This window comes from Plecotus auritus, assembly GCF_963455305.1.
Source record: "Plecotus auritus genome assembly, chromosome: 9".
Classification (NCBI taxonomy): domain Eukaryota; kingdom Metazoa; phylum Chordata; class Mammalia; order Chiroptera; family Vespertilionidae; genus Plecotus; species Plecotus auritus.
In genome coordinates, this window is record NC_137783.1 from 120999285 (window position 1) to 121012305 (window position 13021).

The 13021-nt window shown below is 42.9% G+C and overlaps 1 protein-coding gene across 1 annotated transcript in view; it reads left to right on the plus strand.

Annotated features, from left to right (window-relative positions):
- SPON1 (spondin 1) overlaps positions 1 to 13021 on the plus strand; it is a 266856-nt gene that overhangs the window by 19344 nt on the left and 234491 nt on the right. The window contains exon 2 of the mRNA XM_080687617.1: positions 555 to 661. Within this exon, the coding sequence (XP_080543743.1) occupies positions 555 to 661 (107 nt within the window). The remainder of the gene's footprint in view (positions 1 to 554; positions 662 to 13021) is intronic.

Sequence of the window (13021 nt, forward strand, 5' to 3'; positions counted from 1 at the left end):
AGAAGAGTGGAGGAACAAATGGAAAATGTATATGGGCCAGGTTGGAGGTAGCATGCATCATGTCTGCCCATGCTTTCCACCTAATTGCAAGGGAGGCTGACAATGTGGTGTAGTTGAGTGCCCACAAGAGAAAGGAAATAAATGTGTTTTGGAGAACACAAGACAGTCTCTGTCAATTTGTGCTGTGAGCAGCTAGATTTCCCTTGGGTTAATCTAATGGAAGCATATCATTAGATAACTGTCAAGATTAGAGTTGCGCACCAGGGACTATCTTTATCAAATCATGGTTACTGAGAGAGAGCTCACCACAGCCTTGGTTGGTTCAATAATTCCTAAGTGAGAGAGCAATTCAGGCATTTAGCAAGTTTTGAAATGCAAGAGGGAACTGGGTGGAGAGAGTGAGAGTTCACTACTCAACTGGACAAGTCTTTCCTACTGTCCACTGCCCCTCTAATCCACAGGTCTGGAAGGCTGATAGAGAGCTCACCTCTATCCATTTCACAAATAGGCAGTTGATTCCTGTGCTTATAATCTGCTTTCTTCTCTCTCCACAGTGACACTTTCAGCTGCTACTCCCTCCTACTTCAGAGGGTTTACACTAATTGCCCTCAAAGAACACAGAGAAGGTGATAAGGAAGAAGACCATGCTGGCACCTTCCAGGTAAGATCCTTTCTGAGATTATCCATGGTCCTGGTAGATAGAAGCCACGTGATAGGTGGACAAACTGAGAAGCCTGAGTAAAAGGAGGGGTGTAGATATCTGCGGTGCCTTCTCATGCAATTCCCTTGACCATTGGCGAGGTGGGCCAGGTCTACTTGAAAGACCCATCTTGGAGTAGGCAGCAAATGCCTCAACTCTACCTTAAGGGTTTGGCCACTAGGCAGGGCTTTTTCTCTGGGCTCACAGTACCTCTCGGCAGCAGACAGCTCGGTGAGAGCGCTAGGAACCCGGGCAGGCCTGGCTGTTTTTCCTGCGCAGCCATTTCATGATTGACTGGCAATTCTCAAGTGTAAACGGAACAAGAGCTTAGGATGGCCAGACTGGAGGGAGTTCAAAGCACAGGAGAAGGACTATTAAGGGAATGACGGGATTGATTTATGGGGGAAGATTAAAAGAATTAAACATGCTTTGCTTGGCTAAATGAACAGGAGTGAGTTTAAGAGGTGGAAATGGTCTTTAAATGTCAGTCCTCACAAAGCAAGCTCCTCCCGGAGAGGCTTCATCTGACTTTGTACAAAAGGGCACAGCACGACGAAAGTGGGTCAGGAGAAGAAAGGGGATCGCAAAGGCGAAGGCCCTGACAATGAGTCATATTTCACCGCGGAATATTCTGCTAACGGAAGTGGCAGGAACATCATTCCTTTTCAGAGGCTTCAAAAAAGGCCGGCAAGTTGTCAGAACATGTCCCAGAAGGACTGGGCGATCCTAGGAGGGGGTCTGGCCAAATTTGCGGTAACCATTACTCCTCTCAAATTTCCATTGTTCTGGAATCCATTTCTAACTGGCATTTGCAAACTCAGAAGATTCCTCAGACTCATAGCTGGCCGCTGGGGATACTGGTACAATACATGGGCTTCACAGAGGACCCTGCCCCAAAAATATTTCCCCCATTCAGAGATACGTTTTAATCTCTTGTGGTCAGGTTGTAATTTTGAATCCTGTGATTTTAAAAAATGTCCATTTTTTAGGATTCTGGGTTTCTGACCTAGTAGATCTGTTAACTCTATGTTTGTTGTAATGTCCTTCTGTATACCTAGATGGCAGGAACTTTCTTGGCATGTATCTGAAGGAGTTACTCCACAATAATACTAACAACAGCATATATATATACATATATATATATATATATATACACATATATACACACACACACACACACACACACACATATATATATATATACACACATACATATATATATATGTATAAAAGCCTAATATGCAAGTTGACCGAACGTTGGAATAACTGGTGGAACAACCAGTTGCTATGATGCACACTGACCACCAGGGGGCAGACGCTCAATGCAGGAACTGCCCCCAGCCTGCAGGCCCCAGACCAGCCAAGGGAGGTGCCAGTGCCCCCTGCCATTGCCCTGCTGGTCGCCTGCAGAGGGAGGCTACCAGTGGCGGTGGGGGGCGAGGCTGGCAAGTGGGCAGTGCCAGGCTAGCCAAGGCATATGCCAGCAGAGCGGGGGGCCCAATTGCCCCACTGGTCACCCCACAGATTGGCCCTGATCGCCAGCCAGGCCTAGGGACCCTACCTGTGTATGAATTTCATGCACTGGGATTCTAATATATGTACATATGTATGTACTTGGGTACTTACCATAATCCAGGCACTAGGTTAAGTGCTTTATCTTATCTTGGTTTATCTTAATTTAATTAGCCTGCCTTATATTAGTTTTATTCCTAGTTTATAGATCAGGAAATTTAAACTAGGGTGATTAAATCATTTGTCTCAATGGCTAGTAAATAGTAAGACCAGGTTCCTCTATCAGGTGTCTTATTCCAGAAACTAAATAATTTAGAGTATTTTTAAAATACATTTTTTATTGATTTCAGAGAGGAAGAAAAAGGGAGAAAGAAATAGAAATATCTATGATGAGAAAGAATCATTGATCAGCTGCCTCCTGCACACCCCACACTAAGGATCAAGCCTGCAACCTGGGCATGTGCCCTGACTGGAACTGAACTGTGACCTCCTGGTTCATAGGCTGATGCTCAACCACTGAGCCATGCTGGCCAGGCATAGAGTATTGACTAAATTCCTGGCACAGGTGTGCTGGGACAGTGTGTTAGTAAGTTTTCCATTACAGGAAAAGGAAAGTTTGGGCATGCATTCAGCCCATAATACATTCAAATATATTCCCCTTGTTCTTGTTGTGCTAATTTACCTGGAGGTGGATGATTTATCAGATTCAGGCAGCTGAGAGATCTGAGTACCTGAGTGTTGGGAGTGGTAAAGTTCTAAGAAAAGAAAAGGTGGGGGGTGGGATGGAGGCATGTGATCTCAATCTTCCTGCAAACAAATTCTATCTGCTTTAAAATAATGCTTAGAGTTATATACCCAAAAGGGTTGGAAGCAGGACTCAAACAGGTATTTGTACACCCATGTTCATTGCAGCATTATTCACAATTGCCAAATGTCCATTGATTGATGAATGGATAAACAAAATGTATATACATACAGTGGAATATCATTCATTCCTAAAAAAGAAGGAAATTCTGACACACGCTATAACATGGATGAACCTTGAAGACATTATGTTAAGTGAAAGAAGCCAGCCACAAAAAGACAAAAATGTATGATTTCACTTATATAAGGTACCTATAATAGTCAATTCATAGAGACAAGAAAGTAGAATGATGGTTGCCAGGATATGTGGAAGAGGGAGAAAAAGGGGTTTATTGATGAACAGGTATGGATTTTCAGTGTGAGAAGATGAAAAAAAGTTCTGGAGATAAATGGTGGTATGGTTGCACAACAATAGGACTGTACTTAATGCCACTGAACTATACACTTAAAATGGTAAGTTTTAGGTTATGTGTATTCTACCACAATTTAAAAAATGATGCCTAAGCCTGGCCGGTGTTGCTCAGTGGTTGAGTGTCAATCCATGAACCAAGAGGTCCCCAGTTTGATTCCAGATGGGGGCACATGCCTGGTTGTGGGCTCAATCCCCAGTAGGGAATGTGCAGGAGGCAACCAATCAATGTGTCTCTCTCATCGATGTTTCTGTCTCTCTTTCCCACTTCCTACCCCTCTCTCTAAACATATTTTTAAAAAAATAATGCTTGAGTTAGGCCAGATGGGGACATGATGTAGAGTTAGGCCTGTGGAAGCATGACTTTTCTTTCTTTAAGGCTCTTCTGTTTTAATTCAATAGATTGATATTTCTCTCCAACTCACTGTTGTTTCTGCTCAGGTAAATCTTGGTCCTTGAAACTGACTGGTGAATCAGGACCCTGCTCACAGTGGGCAGTGAGTAAATGTTTGGTGACTGACTAAATGAACAGATTTTTTTCTATCAGTGTCCGTAATTCAGTCCTACTTGGAATTGTTTCAGAACTCCTATCTCTTTATGCACACCTTCTTTTTCCTTCTCTTGGGACTTCTGACATCCTTTCTTATTACATTTCAGTGGTTCTCAGAGTGTGGTTTCTGGACTAGCAATAGCAGCAGCATCTGAGAACTTGTTAGAAATACAGAATCTCAAACCCCACCCAGGCTACTGAATCAGAAGCTCTGAGGGTAGGGCCCCCACAGCCTGTGTTTTAACAAGCCCTCAGGGGGAAACCAATGTGCTAGAGTTTGAGAATCAGTGTTGAAAAGAGACAAAGATCCAGCCCATCCAACATGAACTCCTCCATCATCATATCAACATATCTGTCTGCTCCTATCTATCCTCTCATTGTTTCCACCAGCCCTAAAGAGATCAAAGTGGGAAACAACTATGAAAAATGTTCAGCATACAATAATAATGCTTGTGTGCCAGATGTGGGTCTAAGTGTTTTACATTTATTAATTGATTTAATTCTCAGAGCCACACTATGAGATAAGCATTATTGTCCTTCTTTTCACCAATGAGGGAATTGTGGCGCAGAGGAATTAAGACCAATTCAGCTCGAAGTGACAAGGCTGGGATTCAAACCTAGTCAGTCCAGGTCCCTGTTTCCAACCACAGTGTACACAGCCTCTCAATGTGCACTTGTTGGGTGAAAAAACAAGGATATACTATGACTTTTTATGGAGGTAGTTTCTGTGCCAAGGGCTTTATATATATTTTCCTACTTAATTCTTGCAGCAATGTGAGGCTAGTATTGTTATCCCCATTTTCCAGGTGATGAAACTGAGTTTCTAAGGGGAGAAGGGAGCCAACACTGTGCCAGTAATTTTCTCTCACTTCACCTCCCCACTCCTGCCTTACCCTGTGTATTGAACACATACTCCACTTGGGTTCCCATCATCTCAGACGTTAGAGGGTGAGGCATCATAGCTCATGCCTCCATCCTACCACTCCTGCTTCAGACATGCTGGTCTCTGTGGTTGGCCCTCCCACTCTAGCATAGAAGTATCTTCTCTCTGTGCCAGAGCTGTCATCTGAAGTCATTCATTTATTCATCAGCATTGATTGTCTCCTACATGTCAGGCACTGAGGTTGGCACTGGGGATATGATGCTGAGAAAAACAGACGTAGTTGCCTTCGTGGAGCATACAGTGTCCTCCTTGTCACTGGACCTGAAATGACCACTGTGACCAACAGGTATGGTAAAAAGACAGCAAGTCATCAGTTGGGACATGAGTAGATAATCAGAAGTGACAAATGCCTTTGTAGTTTTAAATATGTATACATTCATAAATATTTAGATACCCTTCTTTGTTAACATCCTCACTCTGAATTTGACAGCTTTGAAGACTTAACATCAATGACAAAATTCTAATACTCTTTAAATTTGGTTAAAGTTTACATTCTTAATTTTAAAAGTGACTCTGAGAATGGGTGATTTTGCTTCTAAATGAGTAAGCCCTTACACAGAGAATCCAGACTCACCTAGTACAGAAATAACAAAAGTGAATGTTAATGCCCCTTTACACTCAGTAGGGGACTGGAGCTGCTGGGCACAGGAAGGTAAGGGTTGCAACTCCCACCACCGGGCAGAGGGCCCACGAGAAGAGGTAGGGCTGCCTTCTCTGCTTAGTGCACAGGGTACAGCGTGCCAGTGTTGGCACCGGCTAGGGGATCTGTCTCTGGCTGCCAGACGGGAGAGACATAGGAATCTCTCTTTGATGAGCTGGTTGGGTATACTCATGGTTAATTAAAAGTGACAAGGAATGCAAGGCTGGGCTGCCTGTACAAAAGTAACCCACCCATCCTTTAATATTCTATTGCTGAAAGGGAATTGCTCCCTGGAATGCTCACAGCCCAGCCAACTGCCTGGCTCACTGTCCTTGTGTCCTTCAGGTCTCTGCTCAGATGTCCCTTTCCCAGGGAGGCCATCCTGAGCACCCAATTTGAAACATCATCCCTCCTCCATTCTACCCCTGAGCTACACTCCCTATCCTTCTTCCCCACTTAAATTTTTTTCCATTGCCTTTATTGTCAGCTGACATGCTATCTATTCTACGGGTTGACTTGAGTATTTCCTGCCCCCTTCCCCTACGTTATAAGCTCCATGAAGCAGGGATTTTTATCTGTCCTGTTTGCTGCTCCAACTGTGCCTCGCACAGAATAGACACTCAAATATTTATGGACAGAATTTTAAGCTGCTATTATATAGTACTGTTGCTTTATTTAGTTTTAATTGAAGTCATATATGCATCAACTAGTTTAGGTTGCAGTCTGACAATCAAAGGAAGAAAGACTCATTATAAAGGGCTGTTAGCCTGAGAAGATCCCTTATCAGTACCATACAAACAAGTATTTTTAATAGCTAAATATTTAATATTCTTAATCACCTGTTTTTGAACTATTTTCATTATCTCTTCATTAACAATAAATACTTATTAGCATTTAATGGATTCTGAGCCATGTGATAAGCTAAAAGTTTTTGACACACTTTTCAAAAACTAAAATGCTATTATTGCAAGCCTATTCTTAAGAATTCTTAGTTTATAAGAAAACTGTTCTTGTTACAATTACCTAAGCTTAATCATACACCTTATAAGATATTAGTATTTTGTATCTGCCTTTCACTATTATAGATAGTGGAGTGAAAACAGTTCTTGTATAAAACCTTTTTTTCTTTCATTGGTATTATTTGCTAGAATACATTCCCAGAAGTGTAATTAAAAATGAAAAGGATCTGGACATTTTTATGTTGTTGATGTGTATTGTAAAGGTGATTTCTACACCCTATCCCTCCAAAAAAATTTTTACTCAGCACTCTTTTCAACAATTTGAATAGGAGCCTTCCATTATGGTAGCCACACCCACTGATGTGAAGGGGAACATATATTTCCATATCAGGACTGGGTATCACAGGATTTGGACAGCTGAATTTGATGGACCAAGTCTAGGAAGATGAAAGCCAATGGGGGAGCCAAGAAAGTCACCTACCTAGATCCAAATTTCAGATAGGATTACCAGGATGGCCTCTCCGAGAGGTGATAAATAATACAAGAAGAGAGATTAAGATTTGTGGCCAAATATTAAACTAACAATACCAGCATTTTAAGTTGCCTGAATGCATCATCCATGAGACAGCACCACGGAAACTGATGAGGTCTTAGGATGCATCATAGAAGCATGGACATAGGAGTCAGATTGTTTTATGAAATTCTTTTAAAAAAATGTTTTTATTGCTTTCAGAGAGAGGCAAGGAGAGGGACAGAGAGATAGAAACATCAATAATGAGAACCATTGATCAGCTGCCTCCTGCATGCCCCCTACTGGGGATGGAGCTCGGGAATGTGCCCTGACCAGGAATCAATTCATGGGTCGACACTCAACCACTGAGCCACACTGGCCGGGCATTTTATGGGATTCTTAATCCAGCCTGAGAGAGCCCACAATATTCTTTTTCTTCCCTTATAGAATACAGCTTTCTACTAAACAGATATTGCAGTCTAAAGTATGTAGTTGTTTTCTTTTATTCATTCATTTGTTCATTCAATATTTTCACAGCATTTATAGAACCCTGCACTTTTCCTTCAGAGTGGATATTACAATTTATAATTGTGTGTATGTTTATAGGATTATTTGTTAAGTATTACTCTGCCTCACCACACTGTAGGGCAAAGCCAAATCTATTTTGTTCGCAAGTGTATTTCTTACAACTAATACATGGCTCATGGTGGACACTCAATAAATATTGGCCTAAATGAATTAATGAAAGCACTAATTACCAGCTTCATGAAAGGCAATGTACTAGGCTCTGAACATGTGGAGATGCATAATTAAGGCATGGTCCCTGGAATTTGAAGGTCATGATCTACAACAGAACTTCTCAATCCTGGTATGATACATACACTGGTGGATTACAAATGGGTTATAGGGGAGCCTAGATATTTATTTCCTTAAATATTGGGGTGGTCTCATCTGTTTACTCTAGGGAAATTCTATCACTTCCTACATGCGACATAGAGTAAAGAGACTGGTATGCAAGAACTATATTGCAGCATACTAAGTGCTAAAATTGTTGCAAGTGTGCAAATAAGAAAATCTGAAGGAAGTGAGGAGTGAGTGCTGATTTGGAAGAATACAAAGGACACTCATTGAGATGATAACTTTGGGTTATTGAAGTTTGCAAGTGGACAAGGGGTAAAGATGAAGGGTATGGGTAATGACCACTCCACTCTTTCCACACACCTCTATTTTAAAGCTTGCCCTGCCCTGACCAAGTGGCTCAGTTGATTGGAGTGCCATCTTGTGCACCAAAAGGTTGTGGATTTGATTCCCAGTCAGGGCACATACCTGGGTTGTGGGTTCAATCCCCAGTAGGGCATGTATAGGAGGCAACTGATCAATGTTTCTCTCTCACATTGATGTTTCTCTCTTTCTCTCTTCCCCCCTACCCCTCACCCTCATGCATGTACACACATGTGAGGAAAAGTTACTTTACAGTTCTTCATATGGAAAAACACATGCAGGTTATGATTATTACAATAGCTTTATTAACTCAAGAGAATGTCACAATGCAACTGTAACCCTACTTTTGCCCACCCCTGTATTATACATTAGCTCCTCTATTTCTAGAGGTGGCCATTTGGAATCGACAGTGTCAGTGGTGGGCACACAGGTTATTGTGACAGGAGAAAATATCCTTATTTTCAGGCTGATCTTCATCCTCAAAAGGGACCATGTATCTCATTACTCTTCCAGTTCTAGCTTAGCTTTTCTATTTAAAAGGAATGTAGATTTTGGAATCAGCAAACCTGGGCTCAAATTCTGCCTCAGCCAGCTAGATGATGAAGTGGCTTAATTTTGAGTATCAGATTAGATAATTTATGTAAAATGCCCAACACAGTGCCTGGACATGATGAACCGTCAGTCAATGCCTCTTCCTTCTGAGCCAGCTGCCTAGCGTGCCCTTTCCACGCCTCTGTGTCCTCCGACTCACACACTTCATCCCTCGGTGGACAGGGGCAGCTTTCTCAGCTTAGGTATAACTGACCAGCTGCCTGGAGGACTCTATCAGGGCAGGGGAAATACAGGCTTATCTCTTCACTGTAACATGATTGGGAGAGCTGTAAAGTAAAATAAAACATTTCAGTGCTGCTGAGTACATGATACCCAGTAAATAAAAACAGAACTCTGTTCAATGTGGATGCTATCTGTTTGGCTGGACTCAATTACTGGCTTTGTGACCTATTCCCACGCAGCAGCTTCACGGAAAATGGAGTTTAAATGATGCCTTGACAAAGGCTTCACACCTGGGAATGAGCAGGTGGAGGAAACAACAACTGCCACCTCCAGGTACTAACGAGTCCACTTGCTTCATTTACTTTAATTCTCTCCCTCTTGGCTGTAAGTTCCAGGAAACAGGGACTGTCTGCTTCTTTCACTACATCCAGTGCTGGGTGCAGTGCCTGACACTCAATACTAGTAGATGCTCAGTATTTGCCAAACCAATCAATCAATCTCCCATCAGTTTCAGACCCATCTCAGGCACTATTGTTATCCCCTCTTTACAGGCCAGGTAACACAGAGCAAATTAAAAATGTGACTAATGGCCCTGGCCGGTGTGGCTCAGTTGGTTGTATGTTATTCCATGCACCGAAAGGTTGTGGTATGATTCCCAGTCAGGGCACATGCCTGGGTTGTGGGCTCGATCAGCCATTGGGGGCATGCAGGAGGTAGCCAATCAATGTTTCATTCTCACATCCATATTTCTCTCTCTCTCTCTCTCCCTCTCCCTTCTTCTCTCTCTAAAAATCTGCACCATTTTCTCTATTGAGCATTTTTTTGTAGCTGCAGGGGGAGATGTGTGGGAGAGACAGACAGACGTCAACTTCTTGGTGCCCTGAAATCCTTTCTGAGTCATTCCCAGGATCACACCAGATTTGTCTTCTCACAGATCCTTCATCCTCCAGGTCTCAGCCCCTTACATGCCATCTCCTATGGGCTTCCTGACACTCATGTCTTACTTTCATTCGATTCAGAATCAGAGCCCCCTGCCCCATCTCTGAGCTCTCAAACACAGACACATCTCTTTGCCCTAGTTTTTCACTTACTGTGTGACCCTGATATGTTAAATCCCTATCAACCTACAAGATTCTGCAAAGAGGCAAAAATCTGGGCCGCAGACATCTCTGTATTCCCACAGTCTCACCAGGGCTTGGCACACTGGCCAGTTGATAAATATTTTCCAAATTGATGGATGACTGTTGCTGGAATTTCTGGCCCTACCCACTTGTTCGCTGGCATTATTTGACCTCATGCTTTCTTGCATGGGAACTAGCATTGTTTCCACATCTACTTTTCTAAAGGTCTGGGAATCATTTTCAAATACATGATAGAATTGCTTAGCAGACGATTTATAATTTTTACTGCCCAAAAGAACTACCACGTATGTATTAAGTAGCCTTAAAATGCCATTAAGTCAGTGTGTGGCCTTGCAATCCCTCATCTTTAAAATGAACACAGTGAGCCTCCATTCCATATCTAACTATTTTATGAAATAGATCTTAATTCTGCTTTTATACGGAAGCCACCATGTTTGCTTTTGAAAATGGAGTTAAATCCAAAGAGTGGGTGGATCATAGTTTACTTATACAAGCCTATTGTAGGATATTTAGGTAAATTTTTAAATATTATAAAAAATTTAGCAAAGTACAATTTTATAAAGAGAACTTTTTATCCACTTATGTATTGATTCAATAAATATTTATTAAGCCTACTATGTGCAAGACATGTTCTAGACTGAGAATATAGCTGTGACAAGACAAAAATCTCTGCCCTTATGGATATTGTGTTTCTATATTTTGGATCATTTTTATGATATAGAGACTTAAATTTCTGGATCAAATAGTTTTTAGGCCCTTGATGTATATTATTATATCACTAGAGGCCTGGTGCATGAAAATTCATGCACTGGAGGGGGGATCCCTCAGCCCGGCCTGCCCCCTCTCACAGTCCAGGAGCCGTCAGGGGTGGGGGGCGACCCAGCAATCAGGGGAAGGCAACGCCCCATCACAACTCTGCTGCTGCCACTGCCGACAGCACAAGCCTCAGCCAGCCCTGGTTACCTGAGCCTCAGGCAGCCCTGGGCAGCTGGGCAGCTGGGCAGCTGGGCAGCTGCCATCTGAGGCTTGCCTGTGCCTCAGGCCTGCCCTGGGCAGCTGGGAGACTGGGGGGACTGAGGGGACTAGGGGACTCCGGAGGCAGGTGCACAGAGCGGCCAGACCAGCCAGGGGGCAGGCCCAGCCATGCTGCCTGCCTGCTGCCCCAGCGGGGCTGAAGGGACTGGGCACCACCATCTTGTGGCTGTGGGTGCCGCCATCTTTGAGGGCATGGCAGTCAATTAGCATATTCCCTCCTTATTGGCTGTGGGCGCCTCCATCTTTGTGATGGTGTGAGGGTCAATTAGCATATTCCCTCTTTATTAGATAAGATTTTCCATTGCACCTGAGCAAGTAGGGGTTTGAGTAGGAGCCTGACTCAGAGTTTACTTTTAGAGAGAATGTATAACCTTTGCCATGTTATGTTGTCTTGCTTTCTCCACTGCACACAAAATTGTCCCTCCAGTTGACCCCTGCTGATACCTGATGTCCTGTAGTCCTTTGTTTCGGGGGAGGTCAGAGTGTTGGTAGGAAGGAATCCATCTACCATATGGTAACTAAACCACAGCTTGTATATTTCATTCTTGTGCAATTACCTTCTTGGAATAAAGTTCAAGACCTTAGATTGTTGCCTTGATCAATTGATTATTCAGCATGGCCCATCTCTCTAGTATTTCAAGATTCTTCTAGATTTGGCATCTTTTATCCAACATAGTTAATCACTGTCCTCACAGCCTGATGTCATCTGCAGATGGAAGGAGCCTGTATCCTCAGCTGAGCCACTGATGCTTGCTTCAAGGACTTTGTGTTTCCCTTCCCTTTACCCAGATGCTTTTCCTCCAGGCATCCATAAGTCTCACTCCCTCACTTCTTTCAGGTTTCTGCTCAAACATAACTTTTGTCAAATAGTCCATTTCTGACCATCTTTTAGAAAACAATTCCCCCATCACTCTTAATCCCATTTATCTTGCTTTAGTTTTCTTCATTTGACTTATCACCACCTCACCTGGTCTATGCTTGCTGGCCTATATATCATTTCCCCTCACTGCAATGTCAACTCCACAAGAGTAGGAACATTACTTTGTTCAGCACTTTCACAATGCCTGCACATAGTAGGCATTTAATAAATAGCTTTCAGTTTCTTAGGCATGCCTTTTTGAATTCAGCCCTAAAACAAGTTGTTCTTTTTTTAAATTTTAATCCTCACCTGAGGATATTTTTCCGTTGATTTTTAGAGAGACTGAAAGAGAGAGAGAAAGACAGAGAGAAACACATTGATTGGTTGCCTCCTGCATGAGCCCCGACCAGGCCCTGGGCCAGGGAGAAGCTAAAAACCGAGGTATGTATCCTTGACCGAAATCAAACCTGGAACCCTTCAGTCTGCAGGCCAGCTCCTATACACTGAGCCAAACTGGCTAGGACCAAAGTTGTTCTTTTTGAGAGTCAAATGACAATGACTCTCTGTTATAGACAAGGCCCCACTCTCAGTCCCTTGCCTTCTCGAAGTCAGCTGACATCCAGGGCTTCTTTGCATGTACCCATATGAGGACACACACATGCTCACACACATCTCTTGGCCTCTTTCCAGAGCAACCAGTACTTGTACAGATGTCTTTCTGGATCCTCGTGTAGGATTTTGTCCGAATATTAATTTCATGTTTTCATTTTAGTGGCAGCATAACCATTTTGTGCTTGTACCTGAGCTCTATACTTGGAGAAAGTCATACAGCAGTGCAGATTGGTAGACAGACATTCTCTTTAGTTCCCTAGAGCTGCTGTAACAAGTTACCACAAACTTGG